Source organism: Lipophrys pholis (assembly GCF_963383615.2).
Source record: "Lipophrys pholis genome assembly, chromosome: 2".
Lineage (NCBI taxonomy): Eukaryota > Metazoa > Chordata > Actinopteri > Blenniiformes > Blenniidae > Lipophrys > Lipophrys pholis.
The window spans coordinates 13059526-13080305 of record NC_137636.1 but is presented as its reverse complement, the minus strand read 5'-3'; the positions used below and the strand labels follow the sequence as shown (position 1 = coordinate 13080305).

The 20780-nt window shown below is 39.6% G+C and overlaps 3 protein-coding genes across 4 annotated transcripts in view; 2 read left to right on the top strand and 1 right to left on the bottom strand.

The window, feature by feature from the left end:
• pde3b (phosphodiesterase 3B) overlaps positions 1-1647 on the top strand; it is a 46096-nt gene extending 44449 nt beyond the window's left edge. For both annotated transcript variants that reach the window (XM_080458916.1, XM_080458917.1), the window contains one exon: positions 8-1647. In XM_080458916.1, coding sequence (XP_080315042.1) covers positions 8-210 — 203 coding nt within the window. In that variant the 3' untranslated portion in view covers positions 211-1647. The remainder of the gene's footprint in view (positions 1-7) is intronic.
• Positions 1648-4148: 2501 nt separating this feature from the next.
• Positions 4149-8860, bottom strand: cyp2r1 (cytochrome P450, family 2, subfamily R, polypeptide 1). The gene is made up of 5 exons (XM_080458887.1): positions 8542-8860; positions 8085-8226; positions 7343-7975; positions 6856-7185; positions 4149-5147 (listed from the first exon to the last, which is right to left on the bottom strand). Exons 1-5 carry the CDS (start codon positions 8782-8784, stop codon positions 4930-4932), a joined length of 1566 nt encoding a protein of 521 aa, XP_080315013.1. The 5' UTR covers positions 8785-8860; the 3' UTR covers positions 4149-4929.
• Positions 8861-18345: 9485 nt separating this feature from the next.
• On the top strand, positions 18346-20129 carry calca (calcitonin/calcitonin-related polypeptide, alpha; the record flags this gene model as incomplete). Its single annotated transcript, XM_080458057.1, has 3 exons — positions 18346-18431; positions 18701-18826; positions 19967-20129. The coding sequence occupies 3 exons, from the start codon at positions 18346-18348 to the stop codon at positions 20127-20129; spliced, it is 375 nt and encodes a 124-aa protein (XP_080314183.1).
• Between the last annotated feature and the right edge of the window lie 651 nt (positions 20130-20780).

The following is a 20780-nucleotide window of genomic DNA, read 5'->3' as shown; positions in this document are numbered from 1 at the left end:
GTTGTAGGAAGGAGGAAACGCCGCCGCAGGTTATTCTGCAGCATAATGCAGCACCTGACGGAGAACCACAAGGTGTGGAAGAAGATCATCGAGGAGGAGGAGAAAAGCAAAGAGCTGGGCAAACAGCAGCAGCCGGACAGCCTGCCCGCCTCCCCGTCAGATGACATCCAGGTCATTCAGGAGGAGGAGGAGGGGGAGGAGCGTCAGTAGCGAGAGGACAGACTAGAGAATGGAGCTGCGTGAGTTTGAAACGTGACGGAGAGGCAGTGTAAGGACACGAGTCCCTCAGACCACAAGCCTTGTCACCAACGTAAAGACAAACAGTTGGCAAATGCACATAAAACACATGTTCCATCTCTCTCTCTCCCTTCCTCTCTGTCCGTCTCTCTCTCTCTCTCTTTCTCACACACACAGACATTGAAAGATTCACTGTGCAGACGCTTGAGCAGTCACATAGTTTTTTTTTTTTTTGTTTTTTTTTTGGAGAAACAAAAAGGCCTTACTACTGTGAGCGGATCCTTACTGCAACGGTGGGGGCCCAACTCCTATGCACTTTCACCCCATGGAGAGTCAAGTGCACCCACAAAAAAAAAACGGGCTCCAGAACTGAGGAGGGCGGTGCAAAAGAAGAGTTTTTGTGGGCGGGGTCCAGCATTGACTTACCCTCCCTGCTAACCTTGGCTGTGATGCTGCCTTGAATGCAAAGCGCTTAACTTAGGTACAATTTATGTAAACTCAAGAATCAAAGGTAGAGGAAAATACTGAACCGAGCGACATTATGAAGTGATTGATACCCTTTACCAAAGTGAACATTTCATACACGGAAAGACAACAGGCAGAAGCTCTTTCAGCCTCGTTGTCGGGTATATTTTTTAATTATAAGTACACACACACACACACACGCACACACACACACACACACACACACACACACACACACACACACACACACACACACACACACACACACACACACACACACACACTTACATACCTACATACAATACATATATATATCTAACAATATCAAATGATGTGCCTGTCTGAACCTTTACTAAGTCCATATTGGCCCAGAGCCTCGGCTTGTGTAGTTTTCTCTCCTTGCTGGTGACACAAAACACTGTATAAGACTCAGTCACAGAGACTTTATTGAAATGTCGACTGATTAATAGCATTATATCTGCATCATTTTTGATGCTTTTACTCATGTGTACCACCTTGCGGTTTTTTTTTTTGTTGGTTTTTTTGGTTTAACTCCCTGTTCTTTATTTTTTTGTTTGAGTGTTGAAATATTTTGGCAGGAATGTGATCAGAGAGAATGAGTAGGGAGAAAGAGAGCACATTTTTAATTCCTTTTAGTATGTAATTTGTGCTTATGTCTGTGTGTCCTTTTTAGTAATGGTTGGTTTTTAATCAGTGAAATGTCCTCTGGTGTTTTAACATGTTGCATTCAGATCAGGAGTGCTGTTTCAATGAATGGATTCTTCATTTTCCTTTTCTGATTCTAAGCATTTTTTATTTTTTTTTTCAAAGGTTACTCAGGATTCAGGCAAAGTTGAATAATTATTTTGCAAGAATTTATGTCATTACTATGAAATACACTTTTGAAATTAAGAAAATTCCAAAAAAAAAAAAAAAAAATCTGGGTGACTGAAATAGTTTGTAATCTCTTAATGAACAATTTGACTGCAAACAAATTGGAGCGACAGAGGAGCAGACGGTCTGTGCCGTCTCTCAGCCGTTCCTACACTGTTTGCATAACCTTTTTACAACCTCACTGGAGAAAAGCTAATCCTGATTGTCAGCAGACTGCAGCAACACGTCACACTGCACAGCTTTGCTGTTCTGTAACAGTGCATTGGGCTCTTTTTTTTAATTCAACGTTCTCCATTATTTTTAAACCAGCACTACGAAGCAAATCTAGATTTGCAAAATGGGCTTTCATTTTCCAATGTTTAATTTTGATTAATTTGATTTGCATCAAAAATCCATTACTCGGCCAGTGTGTGAAGAAGAGATCCAGGTTTTTATCGTCACTTTGTTTTTGTTTTTTTTGTTTTTTATATATATATGCATATATATCTGTTTTATGATGTGCTATGGGGACTGGTTAAAGAACTACTAGTTCTCTAATTTTGTCTCTACAAACTCTTGGCATTCCATTAGAAATGAGACACTTCATCAAAGGGAAGGCAGACTTGTCACCTTGATCATCTTTTCAATTCACAATCTCTGGAGAAAATGTTAAACAAGCAGTGTAAACTGAGACATTTGAAGACATAAAATAGATACGGATGTGCACATTTTAATACCAAACGAGTGTTTAGCCGCTGTACAAAAGAGTATGTGCATATAAATATATATTTTTTAAATAATCAAAACGAATGCATCTGTTTTCTACACACAGCTGACATAATGTACATTGCAATCCTGTTATTACCATTGTGTTTTCAGAGTTTTTATCTATTTACATGTGTGAAACTGTGGGGCTTGGTGTTTTGCCCCCCCCCCCCCTTTTTTGGTTCCAGCTTCTCCCTGATCTGTATCATAACCACTTTTGTAAACGTCATTATCTTTCTCCATCACTGTCGTTTCACTCAACCGGACTAGTGCCAAGCTTCACCTGCATACTTGTAGTTTGTGCGAGCGACACACTCTCTGGGCCCCAGAGAAACACACCTCCAGTCAAATGTTGCACCGGCGGCATCAAAGTGGCAGTGACGGGAGTGGGAGTTGGACTCCGGTTCAGAGCCATACGCATCCTGACAATCCTGTCTTCTCTTTTCTCTCACGAGGACCCCATGCTTTGTCTCCTTAAAGCCTCAGTTTGCTCCTGAGCTGACGCATTCTGGCTCGTTAAGTTGTAAAAGTTTGTCGGCTTCTCACTGTGCAGTCTCTCCAACCAGTGTCCTCTGATGATTGTGCCATAAATACATCTATGAATGGTCTTTACCCGTATGTAGCATCGATTATACATATGTTTGCCTAATGTAACCATTCACTCTTATCTACATTGTGAGGGCAACAAATTTTTTTGTTGTTATTTATAGCTGTCATAAAACACCATCCCTAAAGTATCAGCATTTCTCATTGATTTTTCTTTGTGTCTGTCTGTCTGTCTGTCTGTGTATTCACAATATACAACTATGTTGTGTGTGTGTGTGTGTGTGTTGTTGTTTTTTTTGTCCATACCACTTCAAATAAATATCAAAAATCCCAAATACACTAATTTCTCACCCACACATATGTTTTTCACTTGGAAAACCTCCTGGACAGTCATAACATCTCCCGCCACCTTAAAGCATCACACTTAAGGTGAGAAAAGAGTGATTAGAAGCCGTCCACAGTTTACAGTGTGGAAAAACTCCCATCTTAATGACCTACTGAGCATCTTCGTTGCCAATTCTACAAACTTTGCAGTTCCACACAACAGATTTGCATATTTCTGTTCATTTGTGTGTTTTGACGCTATTTGTAAACGTCCGAGTTCACGTTCAGCAGAAGAGAAACCTTTTCCTGACAGGTTAGTGTGAACAACCTGCAGTGAAACGCAAAGTCGGCGACTGACTGGTGAACATTTAGAAGCAGAGAGGACACACAAGAGAGTGACTGCGGGGTTTTGTCGGGTGATTTGGGAAACGCATTGCACCAATTCTAACAAATGTTACACCTGAGGTGTTTTCAGGAAATATACGTGAACAGCTAAGTAAATAAATAGGAAATGGATGTTAAACCATGCCAGCAAACAAGGTGATAACCTGAACGTAATCCAGCGACCTGCATAAAGCTGATATTTGTAAGCACGCATAGTGAATATCTCACCTCATTGCTCATAACTCATTATCTCGTTTTGAAGCCAGATTGGGGATACTGTTGCACATATGCAATATGAGTCAGTAGGCAGTCACCACTTGAATATATTTGTATGTGTCCAAAAGAAGGTGTCTTATTGAAGGGAGGATCATTTCAAATGTACACACGCCGCTTTAAAAGACTTCATCGATGTTGATATGTTGAATTTGTTGGACGTCTTAATGGTCAAATGACTTCTTTGGGATCTTAAAACAAAGTAATCCAAACCTCTTTGTACATTTTAGTCTCAGCAAATTTGCAAGAACTAATCCAGACATGCGTGTGGGTTTTTTTTTAAGAAAGACTTTATTATTACACAAAAAGGTTCATGCTACCAGTATTGCAAATAAGAACACGTGTTAACGGCACACATAAATGCAGTACATTGTTAGTACTGATAAGCACCATTCAGCAGAAACCAGTATTGCATAGTCAGTTTCTAGAACTCCGCCAGGGTTTCATTCACTTTCTAAGAGGAAGGTTTTCCCTGGAGCAGGATCCCTGGAGGTGAGGTCAGAGTCAATCTGAATGAAGCAATGTCTGGTCCGCGTCCAGTTCCAATACGTTGATCAGAACTTTCTTGGAAAGTCTGCCAGTCCCATTTCGCCAAACACGTATGAATGGCTGGTGGCATTTGTCTGACCTGAGACTGTCCTTAGAATGCAGGGCTATGAACCACCCCGGGTGTACATACTATCAATCATTGACACATACCGAATTCATCGCTGGCGCACCAAGGTTCATAGACTTTTTATATTTTCTGGGCTCGGAGCTCAGAGAACTAAATCAACATCACACTTGTGCTTCCAGGGTGGCCTTTCAGCACTTGTTGCCTCCCTTGCTGTCTGAAAGTCTTGTGCAAACATGGATATCGCTCAGTTAGTTCAATAGACATCGAAAAAAAACTGATTCACATGTTATATGCAGAGAGAGCACCTTTGGAACAACTGTAATGCACTGATACCGGACGCTACAGTCCAGGGCGATACAGTCTTGTGCCATGCGGCTGCATTGCTGTGCAAAATAGTTCAGCTCGCGCTCAAACGACTGAACAAGCTACAAGAAACGCTCACATGCCTACTTGTGATAAGGAGTGTCTCCAGAGCAGGAAAGCTTCTGCTGCCTGCGGACAGCACAGATGGAGTACGGTTTGGGCTGTAAGGTCATGCCCAGTTTGGGAGTGACAGTTGGGACGGTTCCTGGAGGAAACTGAAGATGAAACCTCTGCAGCAAAGTGGTGAAGAAGAGGAACATCTCCATTCTGGCCAGCTGTTCACCCAGACAGTGACGCCTCCCTGGGGAAAAAAAAAAAGAAAAAGAAAATCTGTTACATCAGGCGGCCCCACACACACACACACACACACACACACACACACACACACACACACACACACACACACACACACACACACACACACACACACACACACACACACACACACACACACACACACACACACACACACACACACACAAAACCAACAGCTGGCTAATTTGTTCCAGACATTTGGAAACATGAACACAACAAAGGAGAAAATAATGGGTTTAAATGAGGATAGTGTGCAGTGCAGATGTGCCCCCCCCCCCCCCCCCGAAAAAAAATAAATAATAAAACTAAAAGTTTTCTACCAATGCTCACAAAAACACCTGAGAAACATAAAGGTACCAGGAAATAAGGCAAGAGAAGAAAACAGATGTGGCCAATTGCCAAAAAGGAAAACACGGTAATGCTGATTTAAAGATGAAGAATGTTGTATTATATATGTTAATTTCCATATCGGAGGTTCGAAACAAAAACAACAAGCCTACACATGACCTAGAAAAGTGCAAATCATCAAAAAGAAAACAACCTCTCATTTACTTGAAAACCTCTGTCTCTTACACCTTGTGAAGGAGCATGAGCACACTGTGAGGGTGAATTAGTAAAAACATGCACGTCAGTGCTGCAGGAATTGTGAGTCTTGAGAAGAAGAACATCAACCTAAAAAGACATTGTGTTTGCAGGCAAGAATTTTGTATATTTCATGTAGATTTGAAGAGCCAAAAAGCAGGAATTCAGGTTATTGCATTTTTAAGTTGCAACAAAACTGAAAGAAGAAATGTGCAACTAGAGAACATTGTTTTTGAGCACGGAGGCATCACTTAAAACAGAATAATATTGAAACTGTACTTATTTTTGTAAACTTTTACAGGTCTTGCAAAACACGGTGAATAATTATTTTTTTTTTTTATAGATTTGTATTTTTTTGCACCAGTTGTAGATCCTTATGTTATATTAAAGTTATGGCAAACCCGGATCAAATTGGGACATATGTGACCGCTGAAATATGGTGAGTTTGACACCCTTTTCTACATAATTATATTTTAATGAATGGCTTTGGATGATTCCCCATAAGGTACGTATCATCATCTCCTCCAGCCATACTACTTTATAAGCAGCATATTATCCTACCGTCTGATATCATAACAGGCTCTTATCAAAATGCCTAAATCCATCCAAGAAACACTGTTATTGGACATGAGTGGGACTCATTCAATAGACACAGCCAACTTGAAGAGGCTGGTGGCAAATTACCACCACCCGGTGGAACATTAGTAGAAAGAGTGTTGGCAAAAGAGTGACTTCCTGAACATTGGCCTATCAGAAGAAGGAAGGTTTAAGAATAGATGCTTGAAGAGAGAAGTTAAAACGACCTCTTCCAGGTAATCTGAACTGCAGGGTCGCGTCGAGGACCAGAAAAAAAATATTTCTAATTCTTCTTAAGACGGGTAAATATAAATGAACTCCATTGAAGTGCCTCTGTATAGAATATATTAAAGTTGCACATTATGTTTCACTTTTTGTCAGAAAGATGTGAGTTTTTCTAGCCAAATAGGAAGTACAAATACTATCAGACCTCAGATCTTTTTGAGTACATATACTGAAAGGTATTGGTTGAGTCTTGCGTGTTTTATCCGTGTATCGGTAAGGTTTTAATCCGAGAGTATGAATGAGAGACTAACCCAAAGAGAATGGAAGGAAGGCCTCACGCCTCACAAAGTTGCCACTGCTGTCCAGAAACCTCTCTGGTAGGAAAACACCGGGATCGTTCCAGTACTTCTCATCAAAGTGGACTGAGTACAGGTTTGTGATCACCATGGTGCCTTTGGGAAGTGTGTATCCGTTGACTTTTGCTTCCTGCGAGGTGGCACGGAAAATGCCAAGGGGCACAATGTTGCAGAAGCGAAGAACCTCGTGCAGGACAGCTTCCACGTAGGGCATCCTGTGCTTGTCCTCCAGTGTGGGTGCCCTCCCATTGGTCAGCACGCTGTCGATTTCCCTGTGCACCCTCTCTTTACAGGGAAAAACAAGAGATGACCGGTGAGCCAGGTGTAAGAGTATATGTTCATTGAAGCAGCTGTACAGTGAAAGTGCATTAAAATCCATTTTTTTTATGGCGACATCAGATGTAAAATCTCCCATTGGGATGGTGCTCTTGCTACAACTGACCTTGTATGTTGGGGTACATGGCCATGTACAACATGGCCCAGCGCAGGGTGTTTGTTGTGGTCTCTGTACCAGCAATAATGAGCTCACCCACTGAATAGATGAGGTTTTCATAAGAGTATGAAGACGTGGGATCTCCTGCGCTTTGCTCCAACTCATCCAAGTAGGCGTCAACATAGTGACGGGGCACTTGGGGCACTCTGCCCTTGGAGAAACCCTCTATGACCTCCTGTAAAAAGTCATAAACCTCAGCAGCGTTGCGGAACAGCTTCTGGTGTTTTCCAAAGGGCACATATTCAATCCAAGGGAAGGCATTGTAGAGGAGGGCCCAGCCGCTCACCGCGAGCTCCACGTTCTCGCTGAAAATCTCAATCATGTGCTGGAAATTGCTGTCGTCATATGTGAAGCGCTGTCCGAATATTATCAGATTGGTGATATTGGACACTGCGTTGGTCACAAGGTGTTTGGGGTTGAAAGATTTCCCCTTGTGTTCGTCAATAGCATCAACAAAGAACATGCACTCCTCCGAGATCTTTCTTTCAAACAGTCTCTGGCCGCTGCCGAAGTAACGGAAAGAATTGCAAGCCAGCTTACGGTGTTCAATCCATCCTTTACCATATTTACAATTGAGAAGCCCTTTGGATAGAGAGGGGAGAGAGAGAGAGAGAGAAAAAGGGTTAAAACATTGGAAATTCAAATATTGTTGGAAAAAAATATCTGCATGCATTCTATCACAGCGTCTTACCACCCATTTTGGTCATTTTCTTGAATAAAGGCAGTGATGGCCGGTCAGCAAACACCTCACTTTGGTGATAAAGGCATTCCCTGACACAGTCATATCCATTTAAAACCACCGTCATTATCCCTCCTAGGTCAAGACTGAAAATCTGAAAGGTGCACATTGCAGCACAAGCACTTTAATCATTTTGTTCCTTTTTTTTTTTTTTGTACTTCTTTTCTTTCAATAGCAATGCATTAGTCAAGGAATGAAAGGTTTGTGCAAAAATTGCATGCAACTATTGCTGAATTTGTGTGAATGAAAAAAAAAAAATCTCCCTCTGCACACAAGGGAGGGGCGGTGATTTAATCCACCTCCAACCAAATACTGTGTGTGTGTGTGTGTGTGCGTGCGTGCACGCGCGCGCGCGCTGCAGGGTCAAGCTCCTGCACAGTCTGCAGAGCACCGAGAAAGCAGTCGTTACCTGTCCGTGAACTTCGCTCTGCTTCTTGAGGAAGACGTGCGGCTCGGTGGCCAGAGAGAAGATGTTCCCTATCACCGGGATGGGAGACGGACCGGGAGGGAAGCCCGGGGGTCTCCTCTGCTTGACGAGCTGCCGGACCAGCAGGAGAGCGAGGATGGACGCGGCCAGGCAGCAGAGACCGAGCGCGGCGCGCGCGGGCGACACCGGCACCAGAACCAGACACGGAGACTTGATTGAAACCATTTTGGGAATTTAAAAAAAAAAAAAATTCAAATCTCTCTAATCCTACAGACACACTGCAAACCTCGGCTTCTGGTGTGAGGAACTGAAGCACATATGTATCATCTTGCACATTGTCGATCCCCGCCTCTAAGGCGAAGATTGGCCAGAAAGTCAGAGTCAACTACTGGTGAACTTTTTTTTTCTTTTTTTTTTTTTTTCTCTCTCTCTCGCTGATCAATAATGATCCAGTGGCCGTTGGGATGGATGTTGACAGTCAGTCTGCAGAGGAGGGATCACACCATAAAACTGCACGTCATGCTTTTTCAGAATTAAAGTTGTGAAATGCTTTAACAAGTTTGTCTAACGTGGATATTTTTGAACATGAGCGAAAATACCACTTGCACAAGGACCAAACTATTATAGGTTATTTTGTAACATTATGTCCCATTATCAGACGTGGATGGAACACACATACTCATATTACAATACTTAAGTCGTATTTTGATTGTACTTAGTTACACTATATAAACTAAACTTTAAAAAACACAACTCTGAATATATAATATAATATAATATAATAGAACTATTTGAAATGTATACCCACACACATCATTCAAACCTCTTACCTTTAAGTTTATTATATTGAGCAGAGAAAAGTCCTGCTTTGCGTCGACATTTCTTAACAAACCAGATTTTACGGAGAGACATTTTAGAGAAATGTGATTTGAACATAGATATTTGAAAAACACTCGGGGTACAGTGCAGTTTGTAATACAGTAAAGCAGAGGGGAAAAGTAACTAACATGAGTAGTTTTCATCTATCTCGAGTATTTTCAACCATAATCCAAATCAGTTCTCTTTCCACCTTTTGCACATTACATCAGAATTGAGGAGGTCGTACCGAACAACTGGGCTCTTGTCCAGCCTTTTTTTTTTTTTTTCCTTCTTCTTCTCAGAGAAACCTGAGATAAAATACCACTCCCAGTTTGCAAAAGTTGTTGTTTTAGGGACGTATTGGCTACTAGGAAAATGCTGGGCGCTGTTAAGCTCAATAGCAGGCTCTCTGAATAACAAGTGGATTTTAAAAAAGGCAGTTCAGCATGAACATGACTACAACAGGACAATGTGCCACACCACCCCAGAGCTCACATGCAAAGAACACTCACTACTTAGCACAACAATCAAGGCTTTTTAATCATATTGCACTGTTAATCACGTTAAACATTTATGAATCGAAAATAAATCTGATATATTTTTTCATTGGTTTCTATAAAGACAAAGCATTGCGGCCTGGCTCTGGTGGTTGAACTTGTACTTTAGATGTCCACTTACAATGTTGAGACTTGGCACCTCTCTGGCTTTTCACAATTGTGCTGAATACTTTAGATTGTTCTTTTGGCCAACTTGGGAAAGGGGATATAGGGCACTTTGTCTTAATGTTGAGTGTATTGCCAGAACCATAAAGTCTGTCTGAAAAGGACTATTTCACGGAAAAGGGATTATGTCGTTGGCTAAATTAAAATCTCAGCTGGCACGCACATTGTGGATTTCAGAGCACAAAGTAGCTTTGAATGAAAAAGACCCGGCACAGACTCAAACATATAGGAGGGAAAAAAGGGAGAAACACTGTTGTGGCCTGATGGAAGGTCAGTAGAACAAGTTTAACAATGAAATAAATTGCATCTCAAACAAATAGTGTTTCAGTGGTATCCACAACTTATTTCAATATGGAAAAACATATAAGATGTGCGTACATAAAGGTCACATTAGAGTCTGTGAGATTGCATCAATAAAACCTTTAATAATAATTCCAAATGTGATGCGATTTTTGAAAGGAATGGATGGATGGATGGATGGATGGATGGATGGATGGATGGATGGATATTAACAGCAGGATATTCTTTAATTTAATAAAAATATTGAAATGAATACATGACTAAATAAATGAAAAAAAAAAAAAGCTATTTAGATTGATTGCATAAATAGATATTTTAAATAAATATAACCACTGGTAGTTTGGTATTTTTCTTTATTCATTACAGTTATTCTGATGCATGTGATATTTATAATGCCGGGTCAATAAATTACAATATTCACGTCATCAGCCTTCAAACATCTACCCTGGTTTATACTTGAAAATGTAGATTGCTCCAAAACCAATATATAAAAAAACAAAAAAAACAAGCATTGATTGGTTGAAGCTTGTCAAATATGTTGCTAGTGTAATATTTACAATTGTTTTTGTATGTCTGACTATCAATGCTATTTATATTTCTGTAAAAGTTTCTCCTACTGTTTGTTTTATGTTCGTTAAAATGAATTTCTATTTGACTCTTTTTTTCTTTTTTTTTTTCTCAAGCAGAAAGTTGATCTTCAATTCCACTCTGCGGATCGATGCGGCCGTGCTCAGTTGCGTGTCCCTCAAGCCACAAAACAAAAGATGCAAACACATTTACACATAGAGTTCTAAAGTTGAAAGTAAAAATGTTTTGAGAAGTGATTTTAAACAAATCAAACAGGTCCTGTTCGGTGTATCAAGGCTGAATTCAATGAGCTGCTATCAGTAATGCATATCTGTCTGTTACCACGTTTTTAAGCAAATAAACTTTGAACCAGCAATCTGCTGCAGGTTCCTTCACCTCTGTACGTTAAAGATTTGGTCATGCACTATATTTAGAGGTCGAAGGTGAAGGTGTGCGCCACAAACTTGCATACTTGTGTCTAAGGGTTTTTCCTTCACTAATATTTTTAAATAAGTATCCAGTTCATTGAGCGTCTAACGATATACCTCCAGCGAATCCATCATTTGAAAGATAATTTATCGAAACGTTTGAAACAACTCATTTCATTCAGTCAGCAAAATAACAAAGTTCCCATTGATCTGCTTCCTGCGAACACTGTCTTTACGCTTAATAGAGGTGTAGAACGGAGAGGGAGTGCAGGGAAGAAGCCATGCACAGAAAATCACCTCATTAATGTGGCTTTAAACTACAAACAATTTCCACTTTTGTGAAATGCTGCTTTCCACTTTGCTGTGTGATCAGTTCATCATGACTCGCTCCTCATTAGACATGAAGTTGTTTATCCAGCTGTTACTTCCTGCTGAGGCAGCTGGTAAGCTTCTTTTTTTTTCTTCTTTTTTTTCTTTTTTTTTCCTTTTCGATGCCTCAATGGCCTCTACAGACCTCTCCCAATCATTCAGATTTGTTAAGGCTACCTAATGAGGACATTCTTGCAAATTACTTCTTTGCTTCCTGCCAGCTCCCCTGACTCAAAAGCTATTCTGGAAGCATTAAACACATCTGTCAGATTTAATCAGAAAATCATCTTCTCACTGTTACATTATCTTGTTAGTGGTTGGATTAAATCAAAACATGTGAAACACGAGTGTCCAGGTGGTTAACGTGAAACATGTTTTGGAACCGCGGCATTCAGACAAAGCGGAGTCAGCACATTTCAAAGAAATATTTCACCGATGTTGTTTTACCCCACATTTTAAAACTCCTGGAAATCAACAAAGTAACTGTACAAAAAAACCTAATGTCGATATTTGCATAATGAATAATGTAGGATGAGAAGTTTAGGTTTAAAAATTGAGGATAAATTCTGAATATAGCTGTAAATATGTGTACAAAACGGTGTAGTTAATGAATCAACAGTGAAGTACAGGGAGGAGATTATATTGTCCTTCTCAGCTTTTACAAACATTTCATATTGTATTATAACATTGATTTAAACTTTGGTTCAAAAATAAAGTCATTCATTCATTCGACTGTAAAGTCCAGTGTGAAAGATGAAAGTTAAAAAGCAAATAACAAAAATATTTGTCCAAATAGAAATAGCCTAATTATGACAGTCACATCTTATAGTCGGTGAGTAATATTAGCTTAGATTTGATGTACTTCTTATTTACAAGTGTTGTTATTAGTATTAATCATACCGACCTTTGCTGCAAGTAACAGATTTTACGATTTGGCAGTAGCACCAAACATTGATTTTACAACTTCTTATAACCCTCTGCAAGAATACGATCCTATTTAAAATATGTGCCTTTTTAGTCAGGTTCACATTTCTCCCCCAAAATGTTATGATAAACGTATGGTACATAAACTTAAAAAAAAAATCTGATCAAATGTGACATTTGAAATATCTCTTAAAAAGTCCCTTGTGTTGAAACATTGGTGTTTCAAGGATTTTAGTGAACGCTGCATCAAAGCTCAAGAGACAACTATTATCGGTCTTCGCTCTTTGCTTGTTTGTAGTATGGGATGTTTGTGGTGGACCTGGATTAGACTTTAAATTATACAGTTATGTGTTTGCAGAGTGTTCTTCCTGTGGTGCCTGTGTGACAGTTGATAACGTGAATCCCACAGTGGATCATCTACCATGACCCTGGCGACTGGAAAAATCAAGTAAGCTAATAACTGACATTACCTGTCGGCACTAATGTTATTTTTCCTGGTAGAACGACGAGTAGCCGAAGCACTAAAAGGTCTTAATCCCTGTGTAACTTCAAGGGCAGGTGTTTAAATGTTTGGTTTGGTTTAGCTGCAGGTGGAGGCTCTTGACTGAAGCACATTATTCTGAAAGTACACCAGACTGTTTTCCCCAGGTCATGTGTACATCCTCAAGGTTTTTTTATTTTCTTAATATAGTTTTATTATTATTTTTCCTCAAGTAAAACTACACCAGTAGATTGATGACTGATGATCATGAGACAAGTTAAAATACATTGGACTTCTTCAAAAGAAAAGCCAGATAGTAAAGGCAGTGGTTGCATTTCTGACTGCCCAAACCACAATTAACTGCACTTATAAACTTCAGTTCAGGTGTAAGCTGTGTCTTTTAATAAGTCGTAATGGTTTTCTCCTTCATGATCTCTGTCTTTTTTCAAGGGGAGGCCTGTCCTGAACTTTGGAAAAAACAAAACAAAGAAAAAAACAACCAAAACACTACTATCTATCTACTATCAAAACAATTTGGACTCTCGGTTGGATGTTCACATTATATTTACGTTTGTCGAGTAATCGCCCTTTAAATTGGTTGCAGATTGATTCTATAGCCGCAACCAAACTGCTTGTTTCGATTTAGGACCGGCTGTACTGCACCGTGAGCTGCTTATCAATGGTGCCTATTCAAATAATGCAAGTTGTTGATACGTGTCTCGCTTTGGAGGATTTCTCATTTGAGTTGCCGCAAAGAATGGCGTCGCTTCTGTTTGGGAAAAAGACACCAACTCAGCCGAGACTGTCTGTGACTGACGAGAGCTGCAGCGAGGAGAACGCTGCCCTCTCTGTCATGAATGCTCTCCAGTGTTGTCATTAATTTTCTAGGCCAATTCATGCCTAACATGAGAGAATGTGAACAGTGTGAGCTAATTGCAGTCTCGACAATGCACTTTTCCCCTTGGAATGTAATTTTTCTGCCTCAGTTGGTGTCTGTGGTTCAAGCAGGCGGCGGTGAACCGAGGCTTCGGAGCAGCATTGTCCAAAACAACGTGGAGAGTACTCGGCAGTTTACAAAACGCACAACAATCTGACACTTTATAATAGAACCGTGACACAATTCGTCAGATGTTGAAAGTCACAAATTAGACACTTTATGTAGTATTTCAATACGAATACATATATATTTTTTTTATTTTGATGAGTGATGCCAATTGCTGGAAGACTTACTTGTGGATTCGAGTTTAACTATTTAACTGCAGACCTCTTTCTCTTCTCCCACAATTCTCCACAATCCTTGAAGGACTCTGAAATGACAGAATAGACAAATTCATAGAAAAACACAATTTACTATCAGAAAGTCAATATTTATTCAGAGTTAATTGGTCATTAGCGTGAACTGAACTAATTGAAGAAATGGCAATTTTCATGGACAGAAAAATCTCAGCTGGAGATTTCATTGATTTTAAAAAAAAAAAGCATTTTATACCATAAATCATGACAAACTAATCAATAAATTGGAACAAAATGGAATTAGGGGAGTTGTACGGAATTGGGTGAGAAGATATTTGGAGAACAGGAAACAATTTGTGAAGACGTTATTCTGACTGCTTGGATATCGTGAGTGGCGTCCCACAGGGCTCTGTGTTAGGACCTAAACTGTTCATTATGTACATCAGTGACGTATGCAAAGTGTCTGCACTCGTGAAATTTGTATTACTTGCTGATGATACAAATATCTTATGCACTGGTGAGGATTTGCGGCAACTTTTGGAATGAATCACTTCAGAACTTAATTCAATTCAATTCAATTCATAAAGGGCGATTGTCACAATCTGTGGCGTAAAGCTGTGGAATAAATAAGGAATGGAGATAAAACAAATATCAAGTATAAATCAGCTTAAAAAAAGATATAAATGACTGATTCTTAAGAGGTACAATAGTTCATGATTGTGACGGTAAATGGAGAGTATTGAATCTAAATGTATAATAGTTTATTGTAAACATCTGTGCAACTGTTGGTGTTGAGTTACATTTTAGGAGCGTTCTGTTGAAGGGGATATATGAGTGTTTGAGGGGTTGGAGTAAATACGTTTTTACTTCTTCCGACTCCTTTTCATTCATGCAAATGTAGATTAAATGGATTTTGTTGTTTCTTCTTCTTCTTTGTTTTATTCATCTAAATGTGTGTTTTCTATCTTTTTTTGATGTTTTTATGTTTAAACAAAAAGATTCATTAGTTTATTCATTGTTTTTTCTTGTCAGTGAAAAATTCCCCACTTGATCGGACACTGGACAAGAGTCGTTATCCTAAATAAATGAAATTAAAACCTCCTGGCAAAGCAATCAAATGAGAACAAGATAATTAACATAAATCAGGAATCTGTTGCTCTGAAATCTTTAGTCTTTCATGAGCAGTTTCTGACAGTGTGTGACGCTGTTAGAGACTAATTTAGTGCTTCTGGTCCGAGGCCTGCAGGTCTGCTCAATAGTACTAAAAGGCTCATCTACTCTAATGAGTTTCCTTGTGACGCAAAGAATAACTGGGAGGCAGGATGCTTTATGATACATCATCCAATATTGTTGCATAACAGGAATTAGACGATGGCCAGAGACCAACAGCCCAGTAATTAGCACAGAGAAACCGGATGGACATCAGTGAATGGAAGGTTTGGTTTATTGACAGAGAGCTCAGTGCAATGCTCTTCCCATATAAATCAGGAAGAACACACTCTTAGTCCACTCCTCTATGGTATGCAAATCTGCAAATCCAACCGCCATGTACTGTGAGTCTGGATCAAATATTTCCACAGTGATGAAACACTTTCACGATGATCAAACCAAATCAAGTCAAATCAAACTTTATTTTTGTTGCACTTTTCATACGAAGGTTGGAGCACAAAGTGCTTCACATGCTATAAAAAGAAAAAGAAAAAAGTGTGTGTGTGGATGCACACACACACACACACACACACACACACACACACACACACACACACACACACACACACACACACACACACACACACACACAGACACACACACACACACACAGACACACGCACACCACCAAACCCAACTGCCCGTATCAAAATATGAAAAAACTGATGTAAGCTGCTGAGTGTTGAAAGTAACGATTCTTACCAGTATACCTATCAAGAAAATCTACAATCATTTCTGAATCGACTTTGACATTGTTTCTCCTGCTTAAAGTCCCTGGTAACAAATTGACAAACACATATGAACTTGACCTGTTCTTACATATTTCCCTCTTTCTTCTTTGAAGTGCCTGAATGGCACGGCCCATCTCTCCTCTGTCTGAATAACTTCACCCCTATACTCCCTGAACTGAGGTCATTGGGTAAACATGTTCTAACTATCACCAGATTCCCAGACCTGTGCTACAGCCAAGCTTGGGAAAAGTTTCCCCATTCCTGTTACTGTAGGTCCTTGGCCATGCTGCTCATTTTCAAGTCTCCTTTAACAACATATTCCAAACCACAAAAACCTGGACAAGCTTCTCTTATCACAGGTATTTATTATTATTATTATTATCCTCACTGTGATGGACTGGCAGCCAGTGTGTACTCTGCCTTTAACCATAGTCATTTGGGACAACTCCGACCCACCGCGACTCTGAAATTGATAATGCAGCTTAGAAGAGGGATGAATTAATGGATAATGTGTAACTTTATATTTTATATTGTGATAACTTACACCATGCAAATGCTTCACTTGATGTGTTTGTGTAGTTTATTTGTTGGGTCTGGTTTTGTATATAAACTCTAGATTTTATGCTTGTTTATTTTTTATAATATGGTGATGTAAAGTGTCTTTGAGTGTCTTAAAAAGTGCTACGCAAATAAAATGTACTATTATTATTATCATCATCATCATCGTTATTATTATTATTATTATTATTATTATTATTATTATTATTATTATTATTATTATTATTATTATTATTATTATCATTATCATCATCATCATCATTATTATTATCATCATTATTATTATTATTATTATTATTATTATTATTATTATTATTATTATTATTAAAAACTATTATTTGATTGTGAAAGCAGTTTTAAGAGATTTTCAAGAGCCACATTGCAAATTGTTCATTTTTTCCCCACACTTAAGCACTGTGGACTATAAATGTGTGGTCGTGGTTCCTAAATGGATTTTAATCACACATCAGTCATGTTGAATCAGTTCTGGGTATTTTGGGGGCCAATTTGGTTCTTTCATTCCCACATTTGGCATTTGACCCACCTTCACTTATGACAATAAAAGTATAATTTTAAGTTGATTTGATGTTGATTTGAACCTGTAAGTTATGTATAACCTGTAGGATGAGTCTGTCGATATCAGTGAGGAATTTTCCAACTTCATCTCTTCTGAGTGCCACTGTCTGACCTAAAGAATGGCTGCAGTGCACCGAGCTGCTTCGAAATACTTGATAACTTTTTGTGAATCAAACACATTCCCGACCATGGTGGGTGCAATTTGCATACGGCTTCTTTTATTGGTTTGCAGAAAGAGACGTAGGGCGTAGGATTGGCCGGCTGTTTGAGGTAAAGCCTTTCTCCGGCCAATAGATGAGGAACAAGTGCTCACTCAGCTGATAGAGAAGCCCATGGGGGACATATATAAAACCCTGTCGTATGGGAGTGCTCAGTGGACTCACAAGTGAGTCTGTTCTTTAAATCTTCATTACCAGAGGAGTTATCATCTTTCGGTAAGTACGGAAAAAAAAAAAATTAAATAAATGTTTCTTCAAATTTGATTTAAAAAAAAAAAATGTTGCCTTTATTGTTTGACATGATAAAGTAAATTGATATTACTCTGCTGTAGTTTTCATGATGCTATGTAGGAGACAGCAGTTAATTCTGTGAATGAATAGAACTGCTGGCAAAGCATCCAGCGTCAGTCAACCTGGGATCAGCCTCTTTCTGCCTCTGCAACCTTTTGTGGCTCAACTAGCAAAAGGGGTGAGGGAGTGTGTGAGGGGATTCATGCAGCTGTGGATGCAGGCATTACATGGCAAATTAGTTGAAGGGTGAACATAAGGTGGACGTTTTAAAACGGCTCCCTCGTTATTTATTGCCTTGTGTGGTGCTCCCTACAGGAAATCATGGCGATGCGAAAACCCTGGACACTCCTCATTGCTTATGCGCTGATCATTTGTCAGATTTGTATCTCACAGGCAGCTCCGTCCAGGTGAGACAGTGGCACCACTCATGTGTGCATACACAAGCGAAACTTTGCCACATTCACTAAACCTTCTATCGCACACTGAGATTTGCATTAAATCAACTCCTAATGACTAATTCAACAGTTCACTTCAAATGTTTAGTTGCATCGGAGTGTTTCAGGTTTGCTGTTATTTCTCCCGATTGTTTTCACGTTGATAATTAACACAGTGTTTCAAGAGACGTAGTGACAGTGAAAGTGTGATTGACATCCGGCAATCAAATGTGTCTTTTCAGAAGTAGTAAGGAGTCCGACGGCGTCTCGATATCGAACGACGACGCTCAAAGGTTACTCAGAGCGATCAAGGAGTTCATGCAGATAACTGCAGATGAGCAAGATCATCAAACAGCTGATGGAGACAGGTATATCTGCCTATCTGTCTGTCTGTCTGTCTGTCTGTCTGTCTGTCTGTCTGTCTGTCTGTCTATCGATCGATCTATCTATCTATCTATCTATCTATCTATCTATCTATCTATCTATCTATCTATCTATCTATCTATCTATCTATCTATCTATCTATCTATCTAACACAATGCATCACAATCTAATATAGGAGCCCAAAAACTTCAGTGTGTGTTCAACTTGGGCTTTGATAAATGTCAAGGTATTTTTCAAGGTCGTACATACAAACATCTCGTGTCCCTCACTAAAGGTCATCGCATGGGCTTCATTCATTCATCCATTCATTTTGATCATGAAAATGTGCACAATATGTCACAAACAAACAAAACAACATATCAAGCACGATGTCATCCATGAGGAAAACATGCACGGAAGTGTTAAGTCGACTGACAGACAGCATGACAACAAGCAATCTATGCCTGTTGGAGTTTTAAGCATGCTCTGGAAATCTTCAATACATTTTTATTGTGAATGTATGACATCTCATTAGAAACCCACCATGCATGTAGTTAGTAGGGATGATCTGCATGTTACTGTAAGCCCGTTTCTGCATGTTTGTCTCCATCTCTCACAGCTTGGATAGACCCATGTCTAAGCGATGCACCGGCTTAAGCACTTGTATGCTGGGCAAACTTTCCCAGGACATTCACAAACTGCAAACCTATCCTCGCACTGACGTGGGAGCGGGGACCCCTGGCAAGAAGAGAAGTCTAGCTGGGCCTTACGACAACTACAGCAACTCGTATCACTGAAGCCATCCGATTCTTACCATTTACTGGCACTTGTTTGATCCTATCCAACTGTGTTTATAAGTTAAATTGTTGGGACATGTCTCTTTATATGACTTTAAAAGTTTCCCTCTGTGACCCCTGAACCCTCAGGATCTGTTTTTTCTGTTTTCTGATTTTCTCTTTTTGCGAACGATGCTTCTTTATACAATAAATTCATATTTAACTCGAAAAGAATCTTTTCAGTCACGACACAAAATTTTATAGGAAAATGAAAACATAAAATGGTAAGCATGGCTGTCTAAACATTCAATCTGAATTTAAATTCCATACTAACAGCTTGTTTTGGCTTTTGCACACTCTTTCATCAAGCAACACAACAGCACAAAAGCGGGGATGCAACACAGCCACCTGTGTGACCCACCGCTTGGCCGACTTCCTGAGTCGGTCAGGTGGGCTGGGAAACAGCAACTTCGTCCCCACCAATGTTGGCGCCTTGGCGTTTGGCCGACGGAAGCGGCACGGACCTGCGTGAGCACAAGACCGGATGCCCGGTATGTCATCGCACTGCACAGAGTGGAGACGGGCAAACCGCCCCATCAAGAGAAATCTCTCGAGAGTTCTCAAAAATCTTTGCATATCTGTTGTTTTGCAGCCATGGGAACTAAAGTACATTATACAATTCAAAGCTGTTTACATTTTAGATTTCATAAGATTTGACATAATGGTCAAAACTTCATGCCGAATGAACAAGGTGAATTTGTTTCATTGGATTTATTTTTGACGGCTTCAACTTTTTTTTTAAAAAAGCTCTTTGTACTCCACACATAATTCAGGAATCACTTTGAACGTCTTCTCCGTTTTCTCTCCTCTCCAGGACAAAGCGTCTCCTCTCAAGTGACGAAACATCACCATCAACTTATAAACTCTTTACAAAATGAGTGTCACTTATCACCACACAGTAACACGCTCTGATGTTTTGCCTTTAGATTATAGGCAGTTATCTGTATTTGTTGTCTATCTGTGCTAAAAGAAAAAAAAAAGAAAACAACTGAAATATCCCACCTATTTGTGGTTATAGACATATATAAGAAGAAAGTCTTTTGGAAAGAGGGAGGCGGAGGAAGGAGAGGTGGTTTCTTCCTCTCTATTAGCTCGTATCTCGCTGCACTTCTGACCTGTGGCT

Coding starts and splice junctions, on each gene's coding strand:
- cyp2r1 (XM_080458887.1), bottom strand. CDS start 8,784: ATGGTTTCAATCAAGTCTCCGTGTCTGGTTCTGGTGCCGGTGTCGCCC. Junction 7,186..7,342: donor CATGTACCCCAACATACAAG/GTCAGTTGTAGC, acceptor TTCCCTGTAAAG/AGAGGGTGCACAGGGAAATC. Junction 5,148..6,855: donor CTTCCTTCCATTCTCTTTGG/GTTAGTCTCTCA, acceptor TTTTTTCCCCAG/GGAGGCGTCACTGTCTGGGT.